At 41.6% G+C, this 21,033-nt stretch overlaps 1 protein-coding gene across 1 annotated transcript in view; it reads right to left on the reverse strand.

Moving 5' to 3' along the window:
* The window catches only part of schip1 (schwannomin interacting protein 1), a gene marked incomplete at its 5' end in the record, with an annotated part of 202,039 nt that overhangs the window by 135,979 nt on the left and 45,027 nt on the right, over nucleotides 1–21,033 (reverse strand). The window contains 3 exons of the mRNA XM_079224758.1: nucleotides 9,304–9,439; nucleotides 9,720–9,776; nucleotides 9,979–10,043. Coding sequence (XP_079080884.1) covers nucleotides 9,304–9,439; nucleotides 9,720–9,776; nucleotides 9,979–10,043 — 258 coding nt within the window. The remainder of the gene's footprint in view (nucleotides 1–9,303; nucleotides 9,440–9,719; nucleotides 9,777–9,978; nucleotides 10,044–21,033) is intronic.

The raw sequence follows: 21,033 nt of genomic DNA on the forward strand, positions 1-21,033 counted from the left end.
CTCGTTTTAGATGTCTATCTTGGCATCTCCATACCAAGTGATGCAGCATCAACTGTGGCCTGCAAGTCTTCGGCATCAGGGGGCAGGACATAGTGAATACACAAACAGTACAGCTTGAGCCTTGTTTTGTTTCAGCACACACAAAAAAAACATCACTTTGCACTTATATGTTCCCTGATGGTCTTTTTTTCTTCACATGTAAAAAGGGTGCAGAATAACGAGCATCCTGGCTGTGTGTGAGCAAGTGAGATGTGTGTGTGTGTGTGTGTGTGTGTGTGTGTTGATATTTTGGTGTGCCACATCGAGCCCCAGAAGAAGTGAGGCAGCGAGGGCAGGGAGGAGAGGGGATAATGATCCCGCTGATAATGGAGGAGTGGAATCTGGTAAATTAGGCTGGATATGTACAGTGCTGCAGGCTGTTCCTTACACCCAGTGTCACACACGCCCACACATCTCACAGCTCTTGAGGTATACAGTATGTGCAGAATCTTGTCACATACAAATGAATGAGATATGATACACTTTCCCTTACCCCTTTACTACCTCATGTGCCTCTGCACGCACACATGCATGTGCACGTGAATACCTGAGTTAAAGTGCGGGTCTGAGAGCACAAGCTCTATTAATAAAACATTGTCACCACTAGCACTGCTTATAGGGAGGCAGTGCTTGTTTTACAGCAGTAAGAAGCAGTGTTCTTACTCATCATCTCTGGCGCCTGATGCAATAAATATCTATTCTTTATATCAAATTAACTATCTGATTTAATTGATAAGAATTTAGGATAGGAATATATAAGCATTATGCTTCTACCTATACCTTTTCAGTCTTTATTTTTTTGTATATTAGATTGTGGTTTCACTTATTGTATTGTATGTAATGATTGACTGATAAGAACTCAAACTCATATCATGTAACGTTCCAACATAAGAGATCTACTGTTTGTGAACGACCAACTGCTTTTACAAACAAAATGGCAACACATTAACTAAATGATACTCAGTAAATTGAATAAATATCAACATGTTTTTACATACAATCAATATTTCTATAATGCAAAATAACCATCTTTTCTTCAAATTTTCATTTTTTTTATTTTATCTTTTTTTTCATTTTATGCCAACAAACACAAACCAACAGGTTTAATGTGCATGTGATCCATCATTTTACAAACTTATTGATGAAACTGAAGAAACGCTAAATATAGTAAAGGAAAATAAATGTTTTGATGGGACTGACTGCATTTCATCTCTTGGTTTGATGGCCCATGATCCTTCTCTTCATCCCCCTACCCCATTGTACATTCTGAAGAAAAGCGCTTCATCCTCATGATCTTTGATTAGCAAATTGTGTCTTGTATCCATCAACTGAATGACCCACTTATAGTTCAGAAATCTTACACAGGAACTGTCTTCGCAGTACAGATTGACACTTTGCAGCATTCGGCTAATCTGTCGTTGATTACCTCTGCAGAGCCCCAATCAATAGATTTCAGAGCTAAGATGATTCATAATTGTATCAATCTATTGCTCTTCTTATCACCACAGTCCCCAATGAAACATAAATGGTCAATTATGGCCGTGTTGCTGGGCAAGTAGCGATCAATAAGATAATGTGGTGGTGGTTGTGGGATCAGAGAAGACAGAAAGGCAAGAGAGATAGGGAATAGGAATTAAAAAAAATAAAATTATAGAAAGCATTGTGCTGCTTTAATGCTACATACAGTCCAGTACAACATACGGTGCTTTTAAAATAAAAAATATGTAACACATTATAACATGCGTTTAAGTGTTACACTGTAATTTCATATGAATTAAGATGAACTGCTCAAAGGACGAGCTATCCGAGCACCTCTTCAGGGCCTGGCAAAAGAGTAAAATAAAGATGGGAAGTCTTGTTTCTATAAGATAAACTTAAAGCTGTTTTCAATACAAATATAATTACATATTTACAATTGATCATAATGACAACTAACAAGTCACAGCAATACGTTTGTGCTGTCCCTGAAATGTTTACATGGTGTATGTCGAGCATACAATGCAAGACTTATAAAAACATAATTTGTAATGCTGGGAGTCCTATTCATGGCCCCGAAGGGGTCTGATCCAGCATTGTTTACAATTATAATGATTATTGTCTGTGTACAGTCTGCATTGCTGCATGTGGGCAATACAAATGTATTTACATATGATTCTAGTAAAACTGGAAAGGAAAGCTTGAAACTGAAATGGAAAAAAATGAAAAAAGGGAAGGAGGAAATGTATATATAGAAGAATGGCTTGTTCACAAGTCTGACGTAATCCTGAAACACTTTAATATTTAATTGAAGTGTCGTGAAATTAAAAGACTAAAGGAGACAAGGCAGAGGAAGAAAGATAGGAGAGAGAGAGAGAGAGAGAGTCTCCTAGATAAGGCAGCGAAAAAACTAAACAGCAGCTCACCTCTCTCTTTAATTGCAAATATGTCGAAAATGGGTTATTATCTTTGAAAGGAGAGGCCCTCATGAGATGCTGATGAAGAGTGTCCTCTACACAACAAGGGTCCCTGCGGTCCCAACAATTTGGACCAGATTTGATGAATTTGCATCCTATTAAACCCGATTGTTGACTGTATTGCTGTCCAATAATGGTGAGGAATACCCTTCGGAGCAGAGCTCGGATGCATTTAAACCCGGGGTTTTACGACACCTGGACTACTCCCTGCTATTTTGCTGGGCTATCCAAACAATGCAGAACAGTGACCCCCTGTGGATTCTACTTGAAAGTGCAAATGGGACATTACTTCACTCTGAGGCGAGGTCTGCTATCATTTGTTAACAACTGCAGATTCCAACAAGCAGAACAAAATAAGGGTTTGGAATTGAAGTGACGCAGCATTCATTGCAAATGGCTTTTCTAGGAACTTCATTTATGAAAGAATAAGCTCCAGGGTTTGATTAATTAAGACTCAGTGTGCATTTAGCTCCATTTCCATCTTCTCCAACACACACACGCACACATCACCCCCAGCATGTCACATGCACGTAATGTATATTATACACCTCAGAGAGTGTATGACATGACATGTCCCAGGTGTGAAAGGGCCCATGTTTGACTTGACGTGCCGCTGGCAGGTGATTAGCAGAGAGTCAGACCTCGCTGCCCCGCATCATTGCACTGAAGGCTCCATCTCCATAATACATAATTATAAGAGACATACGAATGTCCTTCACATGTCTGCAGGCGTTTACAGAGACACCGAGAGCTGGAGTGCATACAAAAAAGGCTATTATTGTTTTTAGCCAATGTTGGTTGCAGCCACAAGAGAATGTAAATTCAGTAGCTTCTAAATCTAAACTCTCTCCACATAAGGTGGCGATGGAGTGCTGAGAGGTCACTAATGATTCTGTCCATCAATACCTTGGCTGATGAGTCACAGCGAGTCTTCTTGATCCTGCCAGAGCTGTCACTCGAGCCCACCTTAGACACAGGGGAGACCCAGCACACCAGCACCCGCACCGCTACCTGACAGAACATCTTTCTAGGTGAGAAATTACGACCAGAGGGATTATGTCAATTACATATCAGCATCACTCCCAAGGAATAAGAAAGAGTGTAAACCATGTGTAGGCTGCCTCTTCAATTAATTTGTGCCTAATGAATGAAGACTAATGATTAAACACGTGAATCGCCTCCATGAGGCTTCAATAAAGCGAAAGTAATTCAAGGGAATCCTTAATCGCCTGACCTAGGCTCTTTGCATTGTCCCTGGTATTACAGTAACAGGATTGTAAAAGCATTGGCTGCAGTTACACCCACCCTCCAGTGACGAAGTGGAGGGGGTTAGCATTCATTTCCAAAGCCTTATGTTTCATTTGCATAATTACCATAAATCATCACAGGGATGTTCTGGTCCGTGGTGGAAGAGAAGTGGGGAAAGGCTTTTGGGAAATACCATTTCTTGGAAGGTTGTCAGTGTGCAGTAGACCACTGGCTTGATAGCTGGCACTATGTGTAATGATTAAGAATACTTGTGTGCTTCTTGACACAGTGTCAAGTAGACGGCAAGGCATGTCCTTGTTTTTTATACATAATCTCTGCTCTTCATCATCGGCAGCATCAAAGGACCGGTTAATTAGATATTCCTTTAATGTTCGCTAACGAAATGATTTCTGTGTTTTACATTTATTTCAATAACACGTCATGACAGTGGTGCTATGACTTATCGTACATTTGTTCTAAAACTAATGATATGTGTGCTACTTATGATTTACTTGGATGTTTATTAAGTGTAAGAATATTATATTTGCTCTGTGGTTTCTTTGTTCTTTTTCCCGAAACAGGGCTAGAGCGCCATATGCTCTATCTAGCATAATGTAAAAGCCCATTTGCAATATTTGGGCTATAGGAATAAAATTGACTTAATTTGACTTGACTTTGTGTCAACACTGATGGGCTAATAATGCTTTATATACCTTTTTTTTTTTTTAAAGGAGGTCGCGCTTTAAGAATGGGATTCACTGTGGAGTGCCAAACCCCAAAAAGCATATTAAAAAAATGTGAGAGCTAGAAATACGCTCATGCTTTTTGGAGCCTTCCTCAGAGCTCCGTGCCCGAGCTTGAAAGAATATTTCGAGCATCGTGCTATTGGGATGTGAGGCAGGTAAACAAGTGAAATGTTATTATTTTGTCCTCCCTGACTTTGAAATCTGGGTTGTGCTCATTTTTTTAAATATTCTTTATATACTTTGTTTTAAAGGTGGGTAAGTTTTAGTGGCATTTAGTGGTTTGTGGCAGCTTCCATAAATACCCCTCAGCTCAGCCCCTCCCTTTCCAAGAGTGTGAATTTAGTACAACTGAGCTACTGTTATCAATACTCTCTTCTTCTTTGTCTCCCTCTCTGTGAATGGTGAACCAGGAGGTCAATGTACAGCAAAGACAACATAATGGGGCCTAAACACACGTGAGCCTGAGGGAGAGTCATTCATACAGTAACAATGCTCAGGCCTTAGTGCAATAACAATTCAACTGGGTTGATGCCATATGTGACCTTTACTGCTTTATTCCATCTTCAGTAATGAAAGGTTGGCTTGTACAGTGAATAGAAAAAGACTATGAGGAATAAAAGCATGGAATCTCAGTGGCAGGGCAACGATTTGGACCCTGCATTGGATTAGATGAGTGAAAATGAATGCTAGAGGTTAAATTCTTTGACACAGGGCGTCGTCTGTGCAGGCTGCTGATTCAGTAATCGGCTGAGAAAGCTTTGTGTAATGACACATTTAAGTCAGTGGGATATTTCAGGACGGCTCCAATAACACAAAGAAGTTAACCTGGAGATAGGTATAGAACATTGCTGAATGTCTCTAATCTATGTGGAATCAACTCCTGCTATATCTTCCTAACTGTACACAACAAGCAGACATACAGTCCGCAGTGCACGGACATTCCACAGGCTTTGCCTAACCTCTTTCATCTCCCCTGCCCGGCTTCCATAGATGGTCATGCAGCTGCATGACCTGATAAAGCCAAGAGAACAGTAGGGGGGGTTTGTGATAAAGGGACAGAGACTAAAACGGAGAGTGAGCGCCACAACCAAAAAGATGCAGGGAGGTTCGGAGGGAAGCGTAAAGAAAGAGAGGAGAAAAAGAGAAAGACATTAAATATGAAAGGCGGAGGCAAAAATAAACTATAACATGACAAAAAGGCCTTGATGGAGAGGGCATAGAAGGAGAAACATGACAGATGGGGAAGGCAGTGGTGCTCTGCTCGACCCCGACTCCCTGCACCTTAGCAGGCCAGATGGACTAAGCTGCCCCTGTGTGCCCTTCAACAAACACACACTCACACACACCAACCCTGTCTCCTAAAAATTACGTTCCCCAGAACTAATACGCATTCCCAATTACGTTTGATCAGAAACGTATCTCCTCCCTGATTATGTTTGTGTTTGACGTGTTACACATACGTTGATTATACACGTAGAGGTTGATTAAACACGTATGTTGATTATACACATATTTTTGTTTTTATGTTTGTGTTTGACGTATTACAAATACGTTTATTATCGTGTGTTTGTGTGATTGTGTTCTTGCTTTATTTAAGCTGGGCTGGCCGGCTGGGCTGGCCGGCTGTCACTGGCCTCACCCCGCCCCTCTTTTCTTTTTTCTCCGCAGAGTTTAAACATTAAAATATGCTTGAATAAAGCAAGAACACAATAACACAAACACACGATAATAAACGTATTTGTAATATGTCAAACACAAACATAAAAACAAAAATACGTGTTTAATCAACCTCTACGTGTATAATCAACATATGTGTAATACGTCAAACACAAACATAATCAGGGAGGAGATACGTTTCTGATCAAACGTAATTGGGAATGCGTATTAGTTCTGGGGGAACGTAATTTTTTTAGGAGACAGGGTTGCACACACACACACACACTCACATACACACACACACACATGCACACACACACACACACACACACACACACACACACACACACACACACACACACACACACACACACACACACACACAGTGTTATGCATTAATGTTGGGTATTTGTATGATTGTGAAATCCAAATATGGCGCAATGCCGAAAGAAAACCCAATGTAGTACAACAAGAGTCCTGTACCCTTTTAAACATATTCAAATACATACAGCAGGGATCACTTGACTAGAGTTATGATACTCTGGCGATCTTGAGGTTGTTGCTTTCCCAAAAATGTCAACAAGTTTGTCTGGTACAATTGGTCCAATCACTCCTAAGAAGTACCACACAAAAAAGAAAAAGTGATGTGGGAACTCCCTCTAGTGGCAACACTTGGGTGCTATTACAGTTCAGCACCAAGGCAATGGACAGCTCTCATACCCAAAATGCAGGCCACCAATAAGCCTTGAAGCAAGGCAGGAACCTAGACTTTATGCTGAAATTCGGGATTAAATTACCTCAAAGTTTTAACAAATGATAAAACAAACATCTCGTAGGGGATTAGGCCTTCGCTGGATGTTTGTTTTCATCATCATTTCTCAAATAATTGAGTGGCAATCCTGCTAGAAAAACATTCAGCCAGTCCCCAACCACTATTGATTGATGTCTGGTTATAAAAAGACATCTATCATCTAGACATTCTGAAATTAAAGCTGTAGTGGTCTGTGTGTCCATGTGCCTGTGCCTGTGTGTGTTTTCACTCTTCCTTGTGTGTGTGTGTGTGTGTGTGTGCATGTGTGTGTATTTGTAGGTGGTCGGCGGGCTGTGTGTTGATGCGGTGCAGTATTATTAAACAATAAAATGTAGACAGCTGATTCATATCTGGGCATAAAAGCCAGAGTTTTGTTAGGTTCCTCTTTAATGAAACCTATAATTTCTGCCTCCCTCTGTGGCGTTGCTTTGGAGCAGAGGGATCAATCATGAAGAAAGATATCCAGTGCTTCTCTGTTTTGCAGGATTGCCATGGCAATGAGTGAGCTGAGATGCAACGTCAAAGATAATTCACACAGTAACGAGTCGCAGGTCAACTATATTTCAGTCATACGCTGCTGAGAGCACAGCAGGCATCCCCCTGAAAACAGGATGAAAAAATGACTTGATAATAGAAACACACAAAGACCTGGTTGTGTACACTGTCGCACACTATACACACACGAGCGGGGTCAAGCACACGCACACCCACAGACACACACATGTATTGCTGCAGTGTCATGCAGCATGGTTTTGTCAAAGACTGATGTTATAGGCACAAAGGTTACAAATTCAATCACTTTAGAGATAGCTGGCACATCATCCTGTCTTCTTCCTTGCATGCGCGCGTGTGCATGTGTGTGTGTGTGTGTGTGTGTGTGTATCCGTGAATGTATAGGCCCGTGCTCGGTGTGGATTGAGAATGTATCGCTGGGTCGACAGAAACAAAACTGTTAGAAATTCAAACAGGGCGGAGCTGTCACATCCACCAAACGTATTATTCTCCAGAAAGGACGATCAAAAAAAGAGAGAAAAGGGGATTCAGAGAGAGCATGAAGCGAGACACAGTTAAGATATTATAGCAGATATATGTAGACTGTTGCAATCAATCAGGTAAAAGAAGGAAATAAAATCATGAACTTGAGTGAGATGCTGAGCCTCATGCTCCCACAGAGAGCAGATATTCAGCATCAGCACATTCATCCAGTGAGCCAACGTCTGTTTTTCATCTTCCTTTCCTCTCTACCGCTCTCCTCCATCTCCCTTGACCTTAGACACACACACACACACACTCTCTCTCTCTCTCTCTCTTTTTCTCTGTGAAGATCATCTGCCTTTTTCAGAAGATCTAAGCAGTTCCTGGCCATCTCGAAGGATCTCAAACACAAGCGCCGTTTACTATGTGTGTGTGCGCTGTAAGTGTGTGTGTATAGAATAAAGAATAGGCTGCTCTTTTGACTTCATCCACAACCTTTTTGACCTGAATACTGACCAGTCAGCTGCTCACATCACGCCTTGCTGTAAAGCTACCGGCCCTGAAGGAAGCACACATTCATTCCAGTTGCACACCACTCTGAACGCTCTTCACTCATAACCCATCCGACCCCTTTTCATCCACAAGAATCCAAATCAAACAGTCTGTGTGAAAGCTTTTCTCTTTCGCGATTGTGTGGACTAAGTGTGCCCATACACAGAACTCTCCCAGCTGTTGCTGATATTTAACCTGCCTGTTGACTCCGGGCCCGGAGATTAGTCGAGAAGTGTACACACACTTGCTATTCAGCTAGAAGGCGGCCGACGACGTCAGTGTAGAATTATAATGACCAGAACAGACGCAGTAGAGAAAATCCTGAGGATTTATTGTGGGCTGGTTAAATGTGGGGAAGATGCGCTGAATGAGAATCGCTGTTCCACGGATTTTAATTCTCAGCGTGTTGCTGCTGTGAGAGAAAGTGTGTGTATGTCAGAGCAAATCCTTGTATATTTACTCTCTACTTCCAGAGAAGAGCCTGGATGGGAGTCTGCAAACTGAAGAAATTAGCTGATAGATATTGCCCCCTTCTGGACAGGAATGGGACTGTATGCACTCTCCAAAACAACACTCTTAACAATGCAGTAACATCTTATATATGACACATAAATATAGTGCATAAAAAGTCTTACTGAGATAGTAAAAAATCACTGAAATAGAAACATTCGCAAACGTTTCTGTTCAGCTGTCCAAAGATACGTATCCACACACACACCCACACACACACACACACACACAGCTTCGGGACACACCGTCAGTCACAGCATCTGAATGCCTCGAATTTGTAATGGGGAATATTTCTGACATCGGCATTACTTACTGGGGTGCTGCCATCTGACAGGGTTGTCATGCTGATGGACATGCTCATCTTGTCAGAGGAGGAGAGGGAGGGGGGGGAGGGGCTCCTCTTCTCCGCTTCCTGTCTCTGGAGGAAGTCACGCCAGGCCCGTTGGATGCTACATGTCGGGATAAAGAGACAACATAGAAACAGAGGCGTGGATGATCAGTCAAGCTTTACGATGTGACGATGGGAAGAAAGTCCCAAAATAATAACAGGAATGTTTTTTTTCTTTTATGACATATGTCATTTGTGTGTCATCGCAGATTGGGAATAACAGACTTCAAGTATAAATCAAGTATCCAGAAGAGTTTTTTATTTATTTAACATACTTGATAAAATACAAATGAACGTCTAAATTGTGCTCCTTTTGAGCTGTAGAGAAAGGAAACACTCACATCAGCACCTTGGTCTCAATGGGCAGCATGTTGTCGAGGTCCATGGTCAGGTGATTACTGAGAAGGGGAAGGGGCGCAGGGGGCAATCAGAGGACACACAGTCCAATCTCAGTCTGGGTTATCAGTAATTAAACAGCGATGGCTTGGTCCCATCTGCAGGGAGATGGGCTTTTACAGCAGCACTAGAGCAGGCTGCTCATTCTATCTCTGGGTTGTGTTTATTCTGTGTTTGTGTATGTGTGTGTGTGTGTACACCCACCTCTGCAGCTGGAAACCCCCATCATTAACATGCTCAAAGCCACTCTGGAGGCTCCCCGGCTGCTCCTGTTTGATATAGAGATAGGAGGAGGGTCAAAAAGAGAGACAAAGAGACAGAAATAAGAAAGTGGTTGAAATCTCAGATATGTGGCTTTGGTGCAGACACAGGGAGAATAATAAGACAATATCCCAACTGAGTGTATGCAAATATGAATAGATGTTTGTCAGATGTGTGATCACTGTGCTGAAGTGGTTTGGCAGGATATTGGCTCGGTTAGATGTTTTCTTGTGAAGTTAGTGCAGCAATTTGTTGGTTCATCATTTTTCAAGGCATTTGGCCCACAAACACAAAAAGGAAAGTCAAACATAGAGAGTCAGGCGAGGCAGAGACGGAGAAAGGTCGTAATTCACAAACTAGGGCACAGATGTGGCGGACACGTTTGAGATTAGAGCGATCAAACTTTACACGTTCACTTAAATGCCTTTTAGCTCCATTCTACCTTCCTCGTCTGCTGCTCTCCTCCCCTCGGCTCCATCCTCGAGCTTTAATAGTGCCATGTAATGAGGACAAGCCTGCCTCTACATAATTGAGCAGACTAATTCAATTACAAGGGAGCAACAAAGTTTAAGTGGAGCAGTTCTTCCTGATGAGCCAAGAGGGTCACATCAGGGCACTGAGCAGCTACCAGCTACATCACCGTGTATTTATGTGTGTGTGTGTGTGTGTGTGTGTGTGTGTGTGTTCTTACAGTGAAACCTGCAAAAATGTCCCATTTTTATTCCATTTGTTTTGTTTGATTGCCCCATGAAGTATGAAAGCATGAAATAATATATTGCATCTATTAGATGGCAGATTGGCCTATAAAGAGACTCACACTAAGATATATATATTACAGCTAGTAGAAGCACCGCCACTACCACTGCAGTGGCTACTTGGCGTTTCGATCTTAGGTGTTTAATATTCATGATATACACATACACACACACACATATATATATATATATATATATATATATATATATATATATATATATATATATATATATATATATATATATATATATATATATATGTATATGCTGCCTCCTTGGGTCACAGAAAAAGTACCCTTTTGAAATGTCACTGTTTTACTGGATTGTGAACACAAAGTTACTATCGAAACACACACAAACATCTTAAAGAAATAAATAAAAGGTCTATCTTGGCTGTTTTCCCAATTTCACTGTGGCAGGCAATGTTGTTTTTCTCATTACTCCCCCTCCCAGAAGGAACAAGCTCATTAGACAGAATCAAGGACTTTGACTAGTGATCAATGATTGCATCAAGAAGATGTTTTTTCATCTCTTTCTGTTTGTCTTTCCCTCTCGATTTCTCTCCGATGAAAAGAGGATCTGTGAAAGCGTAACTGTGGCTCGGATGTGGATTCTGTACAACTCCCCCCACCCCCTTTCTTCTGCTTTGAGACTCAATGTCACCTCAGCCTTTCCAAATCCGCCTTAACGCTCTCCTGGACAGAAAGCTGTCTCTCTCTTATTGCTTTAAAAACCCACCTATTTTTAGGCCTCTGCTCAAAAATTGCATACCCAAACTAAAAAGGGTGTATCTCTGCAACCACTAGGGCTATTTGAATAATGTTGGTGTTTAATAAAAGGTTACACATGTGAGAGTTTGTTCAGATGTGTAAATATCTGTCTATATCTTACTGGTTAAGAGTAAATGAAGATGACACACAGCAAAAATGAAAAGGTTTCAGGTCCACCTAGAAAAAAAGCACTTTCAGGATGATTATTTCTTTGAAATGATGCAGCTGTAAGGTCCAACTCTAACCCAAATCATAGCTCAATATGTGAACATTCTCTGTGCTAAGGTTGACTTTGATAAAGTGAAGCAGAACAAAGTTAGAGAGGGTTTTAGTACAGAAAATTCAGGCGATGTCTCATTGGGGCCCATTGGGGCTATTTGAATGCTATTTGAATTTTCTCATGTACCCAACCATATATTTTACTTGCAAATACAGCAGTTTTGGGCTTTTACTATTTTTAAATTCACAACCTATGATTTACAGTTTTATATAACAATCGCTCAGTTTGCCCCCCTAAGGGGGGATTGGTTACGAATTGGTAACACAGTCCATCACTCTTACCAATACACATCCAGTCAAAACAGTTTAAACAGACAAAAAAAAGCCATTTGGTAATTTGGAGAGAGGCAGAGAGGGTGAAACAAAAGAGCAAAAGTAAGAGAAATAAAGACAGAAGAATGAACTTAAAAGACGCTATAAGACTTTGTATTGAGTGAATAAAGACTTGGGCAGTGAAGGATGGAGAGATGAGCCAAGTATAAACGAGGCGCATGATTGTGTGTGTGAGATTGTTAGGTTCTGGGTAATAGAGTTGCTGGAAGAATGAATGAGCCGGTCATTTCAAATTCCCCTTAGAGTTACTGATGGGCCTGCCACGGGCTGGCCAGACAAACTATTAGTCCACCTCAGAAACAAGCACACACACATTTGCACAAACACATTCATGCACACATGAGCACCACCTCACACACAGAAGCATCTCCATTTATATACTGGTCTCTCTATCAACAGCTGAAGATACATGATCCCCTCCACACTTAGCGCATTATATTGTGTACCCTTAAAACAAGTAAGCAAAACATTGTCAGTGTATGAAGTATCAAGCTAGTGATTCCGTGAAATATGAAAGTAATCACTTACTTAGTACACGACAAAAAGCAATATTTCAAATACAGTTGAGCAAAAACATGTTGAACATAGCATTACTTATAGCTTCACATACTTTCATAAGCTATAATGGCATTGTGTGTTCATGTATGTATCTTTTCAGGTAAAAACCAAGATAACATTGATGAGAATGTTTGTAAAGTTTTGATGCAACCATAAAAAGGGAAAAATGTCAAATATCTTTTGATTTGGTCCACATGTGACTCCCATAACAGAATATGGGGAGTCTTTCAAAATTCAGTAAAAGTGCCTTTTTCCTCCTTGCCTCATATGTTTTACAATATTTCACATTAAACACTATGTTTTACTAATTTAAGTTGGTTTTGACATGCATTTAAGACTTTTCCCGACCCTGCACTTCATGAATGACACTTTGAGGATAAAATCTTAACTGGATCCATGTTTACCTTTGTATCACTTTTTCTATCATAGATTGTGTGTGTGCGTGTGTGTGTGTGTGTGTGTGTGTGTGTGTGTGTGTATGATATGTGTGATGCTTGCTAAACAGAACTTCTAACACTGATATCCTGAGTGCATTATTCACCACTTAAATAAAAGCCTGACTTCAGCAGGACATTTACAACCATCTTAATACATACTATTGATTTCACAATCTATAGCAGTATACATTTCAAAATGATTGTGTAGCAAACTGAAGGCTGAATGTGGGCCTTGGCTTTAGCTATCCACACCGGTATCCTTCCATCTCTGCCTTAGTGGAAAACCTCATCCCTATCTTGTGAAGGAATGCCCAAAAAAGTACCGGAACATAAACCAAAGGTTTGCATAATTTAGTGGCAGAGTTGTCAGAAAATCTATAGTCATTTTGGGCTTTGGCAGTGCCAAGCAGGCTTGTATTGATTGGTGTGTGTGCGAGCAAATATGTGTGTTGGTGGATTTATGGTAGAATCAGGTAGAGCAGAGAGAAGGAGGCAAGAAGGAAGAGAGAGAGAGAGAGAGAGAGAGAGATGCTGAGACCTTAAATCCACAGTACTACAACAGAGGACCTATGCTACTGACTCCCAAATACAGACCACAAGCCCCCTCTATGCCTCCACCTTCTTCCCCTCTTTCATCAATTTATTCTCCTTCACTCCATTTTCTAAAACTAATGTGAAAGTAAAAAAAGAGGCAGGCGTGAGAAAGCGATGAGAAAGCACAGAATTAAGAGAGATGGAAAAGGAAAATAGTGATGATTCGATTGCACTGTGACAAATGTTCTGGCCTCCTTCCTGGAGAGGAGGGCGGTCAGAGGAAGAGACGTAAAGCAGCACCGTGGAACGATAACGGTTTGGGAGGTCTCAGAGGTTAGGGAGCCTGCAGCAGGGTTCGGATGAGATAGCAACCGGCTCCTTCGCCCTGTCACAGCTCCAAACAGCAGGAGTACACGGCCCGACAGAGGTCCCAGCTAAGCCCGGAAGATCCTCAAATCCTAGAAATGATTCATTTGCCTGACATATTTGTATACATCCAATAGAAATTGCTTTATTCTTTTGCACTGATGGCCGTACACGTGGACATTAATAGAAAGGCTTGACAGGTGACATATGGGTTGAGTCCAGCACAGTGGGGAATTTACAACAGGCAGGTCTCTAGGAAGGACAAAACCATTTCAGACGGTCCTGCCCACTCTGTACAAACCTGCGCTCGTGTCTCCAGTCCACACGTAAAGACCCCTGCTATGAGGACAACATCACTGATGGGTTGCCTTTGTATTTGAACAGCTGTTGATATGCTGAACATGGACTAGCTCATGCACATTAACTGCTGGCCTCTCTGCCTTTTATTTGCCTTTCACGCTGCCTCACTTCTGATATGATCTCAGGGCTATACTGATATTATACTGCTTATTGTTTTTATATTGTTTTTTTCAGTCTTTTGGCTTTTACTGCCTCATAGTTGTTTTTCTCATTTTTCTCATTTTACAATTGTGTGCGGTGTCACTGCTATCTTATTTTCTTGTTAATATAATGCTTTAAAACCTGGGTGCACACCACATTTTCTATAATGACTATTACTATAATGACTATAAGGTCTATAAAGAATGACTTCTTGTTTTTAAATAGAGAGTGCTGCAATGACAAGTTTGATTTATTAAAGGCTTTAATCTGTGCAGATATATAAATGTGGTTACCTTCATTATACACTGTATATTGAACAATTCATTTAAATGATGTTCAGGTCAGATACTGTGCAAATGGTTAACACTGACCCCTTCTTCGTGGATGTTATGCAACTCATTTTGAGCATTTCAGTCATGCAAAGTGGACTAGTCTCTCACCGGATGTGAGACTCATCTAGCTTGTGAAGGAAGGTTAAATGCTCATACAACACGATTCAAATTGCAATGTTATTGCATGAGGGAGAGACAACAGGAGACGGGGAGGGAGGGGCTCTGAGAGGTTAGATACCTCAGCTGTCAGGCACAAAGGGCAGGGGAAGGATAAAGACACAGCACTTTGCAGAGAGACAGAAAGTGATTCGATTCAGAGTCGGCAAGGGAGCAAAGGAAGAAGAGAATATGAAAGCAGGTTGGCGGTGAGAAGAAAGGATATGGAGGTAAAAGAACAAGCCTGTGGGCTCTGAAGAAATTAAACTGGACCCACGCCAGCCACAGACACAGAAAAGAGAGAAACGGCCTGCCTGGGAAATGACCTTCATCTCTCCTGTACATGGGGCGTAAATCTGTCCCTTGCACCTCCAACTGATCTAGACACACATCCTAAAACTCACACACATGATTTAAATAGCTCTCCTGCTCCTCTAAATGCCCCTTAACTCATCTCAGGGGACAGAGTGACAGACAAAGAGAGTAGACAAATCCGCACGGCTAAAGAGCCTATAAAACACAAAGTCATAATCTTGTTCCCTCTTCGCTGCACTATATTTTCTACTCGGTTGCTCTGTAAGGTCACCATCTTCTCCTTCACGCCAAAACAACACACATGGTATGTTCCAATGTTTGTTTTGCTGTGTCTACTTCTCATCTCTTCTTGTTTGTCTTGTGTTCCCTTCGACAGCCTCTCGTTCTAACTTGGTCTTCCTCTTTAATACTTGATGAGTTTCCTGATGTGAAGGTGTCACTCTATCGTCTTCCAGCCCTGCAGAACACTGGCCAGCTGTGTTTGTTTTCTAGATGAACTCAATTAACTCTGGTACACAGTCTCCAGAAGACATAGGCATGTATATGGAACACAAAGGCACACACGCAGTATGCAATTCCAGTTAAAGCGCAGATGGCATGATGGTTTGTGGACAAACAACATGCGACCATGTACAAAGTCACACATGGAAACTAAATAAGGAAAAAGACAAAAGCTAACCCGGATGAAATGAAAACACTATCAAAGTCATTACAGGGTGAATAACGTGACATATATCTTGTGTTAAGTCTGAAATCACTTTGCTACTGAAAAATTAAAGCAAAACGCAAGTTAATCCTATGAAACTATGGAACAATAATCACTATGACTTTATGCATGTTAGTATGTGACTGTAAGTATAGTAGCAGCTGCAGGTGTCGGATAATTGTAATGTAAAAGTACAATATGTCTCTGTAAATTACCGAACCAACCCTCCCTCAACGTCAGTTCCACTTGGTTACAGTACTCAAGTAGAAGATTAATGAATAGAACTACAACAATGAAGAATGCAATATAAATAAATGAAATAAAGTGGCTCACATTTAAGTAAATGCTACCCTCACCACTGCCTTTTTGTGGTTTTGAGTGCCTGGAACTATAAACAATATGGCACCCAACACCGAGCGAACAAAGGCAACTAGCAAAATAAAGATTCAACGGCCAGGAACTGCTAACCCAATAATAGCATAACCTTGAGGCTACGAGTTATTTCACTCACCTATCGGCCAGAAAACTGTCATGACCTAGACCTGGCTGATGGTAACCTCACTGGTTTAAACACCATCACACCATCTGCCATACTACGTAGACCCCCACACAACACGCGCACATGCACACACACACACACACACACACACACACACACACACACACACACACACACACACACACACACACACACTATCCAGAGGGCTTGGAGGCAGCCTCTATCAGTCAAGCATCCCTGGGGTCCTTTGGCCCAGCCAGCCAGCCGGCCGGCGCCATCTCTGCCATCACACTCACATCCTCATCGCTCTCTTCTGCCACGGGGACACAGAACCTGACAGTACACCCTGTGTGTGTGTGTGTGTGTGTGTGTGTGTGTGTGTGTGTGTGTGTGTGTGTGTGTGTGTGTGTGTGTGTGAGTGATAGCTAAAACCGAGGAAAGGTGTTGTTATCTGTAGCCACTCCTGACCAGACACTGTCTTCTGGCACCTGTATGTATATATATATATATATATATATATATATATATACATATATATATATATATATATATATATATATATATATATATATATATATATGTGTGTGTGTGTGTGTGTGTGTGTGTTTGCCCATGTCCTTTGGGATTCTCTGACCAGACACTGGCAATGCCGTCCGTCAGTGACCCTGCAATGCAAGCTGGCTGGCTCTTTTTCTTTCTATTGCACACCTCCGTACGCACACACAGAAACAGAAACACACACAGAGTTCTTCTTTCTGCTCTGAAGTTCAGGCTAATGACTGATGGTGTCAGGAACAGAGAACAGGGAAGCTGCATATTGAGATAGAGGAAATGGAGCAGGGAGAAAACCTAAAGATAGTCACATAAGCCAATACAGAGCCATGGAGAAAAGACACCATTACACTGTACAATAGAAACGTGAATAATTGACCAGCTAATGTGCATTTATGTGGGTTTCCTGTGCTGAACATAAACATAATGGCTGAATGTATTCAGAGGAACTGCCAGCGCTTAACGCATATGCGTATTTCAGAGGTCCCTGGTCGTCCAGGCAACAGAGTAAGCATCCGTATGGTGTCAGGCCAGAGCAGAAACTGGTCCACCATGTAGAAATATAATTATGTGCACGTGTGTGTGTGTGTGTGTGTGTGTGTGTGTGTGTGTCTCCAGGTTGTGTGAATAAAACATGGAGTCATTTGATTGACAATGTCTGTCCACCATGCTTTAAAGGCTTTTGGTAAAGTGCAACTATGTAACAGGAATTAATGTTGGTGATGCAGGTACACAACCATAAAGCAACTAAAAGGGGCAGCCAACATATAACATGCAACATATAATGCAACTGATTCATATGTCAAAGTTATGTCTTTTCACATATTGACATATACAGTCACTGAGAATGTCAGACCCACACTTTTCCTTAGCGATCAGGAGAGAACAATGTACCCCACAAGGGGATCTGTTTGATCGTCACTGTGAAAGCATGCACACCCTGAGGTAATGCACATACATCCTCTTTGCCTGCAGCACTTTCTCTGTGTAGTTAGCATTGCGAGCTCCCCTGGTGGGCCATAATCAGAGCTGTAAAGCCCGCCGTTAACATGCCAGAACAAACACACGGTAAAGCAGCTCCTTTTACAACGCCACTCAATACTACCTGTCCTCCACAGGCAGCCGAGCAGAACATCACTGTACAAACGACTGCACTGCTGGCCAGCTGGGGGGCAATATATGCAAAGAGCTGAGGGTAAATGTGTGCAACTATAAAGTCTCTTTTATTAGGCATTCTGGTCAAATGGAGGGATCGCCATTGTTGCTTAATAAGATTGTAAAGGCAGCTGTGAAAAAAGTTAAAAAAGCGTAGTAAAAGAAATGCAGACTAAGGAAGACGCATTCCCAAGGGGGCTTTTTAGTTGAAGTGATATAATCTTATATGGAACTTTTAAAGTGTAAAAAAACCCAAAGATGCTTAACCAGGGGACCACAGAACGTGTCCCGTGCAAAACTAAAAGTAAAGTTGACATTTTGTGAAGTCAGTCGTTGGCCACATGACTAGTCAATTAAATGAATGTCAACCGCCTTCTTTTCCTGACTTAACTATGTCGTTTTGTTGCCTAAACCGGACTTCCTGTTATGCATGTAACGAGCATATTGATACGCGCCAGTGGCGCATCCTAAACTGACACTAGAGGGGTGCGTACAGTACGTCATAGTTTGAGGCTTGGGAGCACTAACGGTTTTTATTTGACGCATTGGTGTGATAATGGGTTGCCATGATAGATAAAAGCAGGTATTTTAAAACCAGGTTAATAATGCAGGCTATCTGATTGAAGTTTGTAGTCTCCAAGCCCAGGCCAAGATACCCGTGTAATGACACGTAAGAAATTTTCCCAGAAGCTCACTCCAAAGCCACAAAAACATTTTTTTACACTAGCTGTGTTGCGCCCTTTGCGACTATTGAATGGATTCTAACATGTAAAATTGTTGACGTGAGCCTATAAAGGTGTGATAGGTCATCATGGCTCGATGGCTGCCTCCGTACACAAGCTGGTTTTCCTGCGACCCTAAAACCACACACAGATGAGCAATCAAACAAACACATAAAACCTTTATCGCACACTACACAAGAACTCCCTGTCTCTTTCACACACACACACACACACACACACACGCACACACACTATAGCCTGGCTTGAGTTGTGAGTTAGAGCCGAGATTGTCCATTAGCGCTGTTTCAGGCTTAATGAAGTAGAGAGCAAGAAGAAAGAGAAAGCCTGCAGGCCTGATTAATGAGTGAGTGAGAAAGAGAGAGGAAGAAGAGAGGAAGAGAGAAACGGGGATGATGATTAAAGGAGAGAAAAGGGGTTGAAAATAGAGAGAGAGACAAGTAATGCATAATTAGAGGTGATGAAGTAAGAAGGGAAGGGCAGAGAACCAGTGATGGGGAGCTTGCGCTTGATTTTTAATTGATCCATGTAAAGCTACAATGTGAAAGCGCTTACCTAGTCTTAATTCCTTCAAACTCTTTACTAAATGGTCTCGCACACCTCTTCTCAAAGCTACTATCTCCTTCCATGAAAGTCTTTTGAAGAATCTTTGTGTCTATGGCCGTAGATTAACACTCTGCAAGCCTGGCTTACCTCTCCTCAGCTCAGCAGGAAATGATTAAAGTCACGGTCCAGCTAACTGCTGGCCGCCCTCGGGCCTGTGGGCCCCGAGTGGAACCATCCACCTGTGCTGGGCCTCTTCCGAAGGCTAAGTGCACACACACACACACACACACACACACACACACACACACACACACACACACACACACACATACACACACACACACGCCCCAATGAAATTAACCTATGCAGGGCCATGCAGTGACGTTAGGCTCTAGCTAAAGCTTGGCTACGCTCTAAAAAGCAGCAGCAGGAAGGCATGGCAGGTTGGCGAGGCAGGCAGTGTGGGTGTATATTAAAACACCCAGCACCATTCACAGGGAGAAACAAGGCCATGAAAGCAATTAATCTGCCCATAAACAAGCCATTCCGCCTGTCCAACACACACAGGCATGACAGTGGGAGCAGGGAGGAGGGGAGCTGAGCCTTTCGTTCCTCCCGGCTCCCTTTCTCATTATCTCAGTCTGGATTTATCTGAGTAGTTCAGAGAAAAGGAACACTTTTTTTTTGTTATCTAAAAAAGTGTTGCTATCTAAATTCTGCAGTGCTAAAATGCAGCGAGAGATAGCTCTACACAGAAAGAGGGCAACACGTTTCAGATCACAATCTCTACAGATCAGCACACCGAGCTGAGATGCATCATGATGTCATCTGACAGGGTTCACCTGTTCATCACTCGTTTCGTTGCTTTGATTCTTGTCTTTATGTCTATATCACATATAGACATATGTGAACCAATTCCATAGTGCAATATTATTTAAGAGCATTTTTCTGAGAATGGAGAGGAAAGGAGAAAGGATTGAGATTCATCATATCGTATTCAAGATAGGTGGCGAAAAAACAAAAAAAACCTGTGTATGACTAAGGGTAAACAAAACATCAACAACACATGTTCAGTGCAATTAAGTGTTGTGTGAAGAAAAAAGTCTTCACATATATAATAAAAAATAACAATAATTTAGTTTATTTGTCATGACTTGCTTTCAACAGTTGAATTTAGTAAACAAAACAATACATTTGAGTTTAGTACCACAATTCCATCAAAAAGCAATATATGGCGTCATTAAACGCTGAGTGCCAGACATGTCACTAACGTAGCCCTACCCGGGGACCAGTTCCATCTTTTTTAAATCCAAATGTAAAAACTAGGATCACAAAAAAATTGCTTTGATTTTGTTTCTTTCGCTTGGCAACCCTTGCTGGATAAAGTCTCCTGTGCATGCTGCTTACTGCACTTCCTCGTCCGGTCTTTTATAACACATCTGTATTATAATTGTTTTAACAATC

Source organism: Taurulus bubalis (assembly GCF_910589615.1).
Source record: "Taurulus bubalis genome assembly, chromosome: 10".
NCBI lineage: Eukaryota > Metazoa > Chordata > Actinopteri > Perciformes > Cottidae > Taurulus > Taurulus bubalis.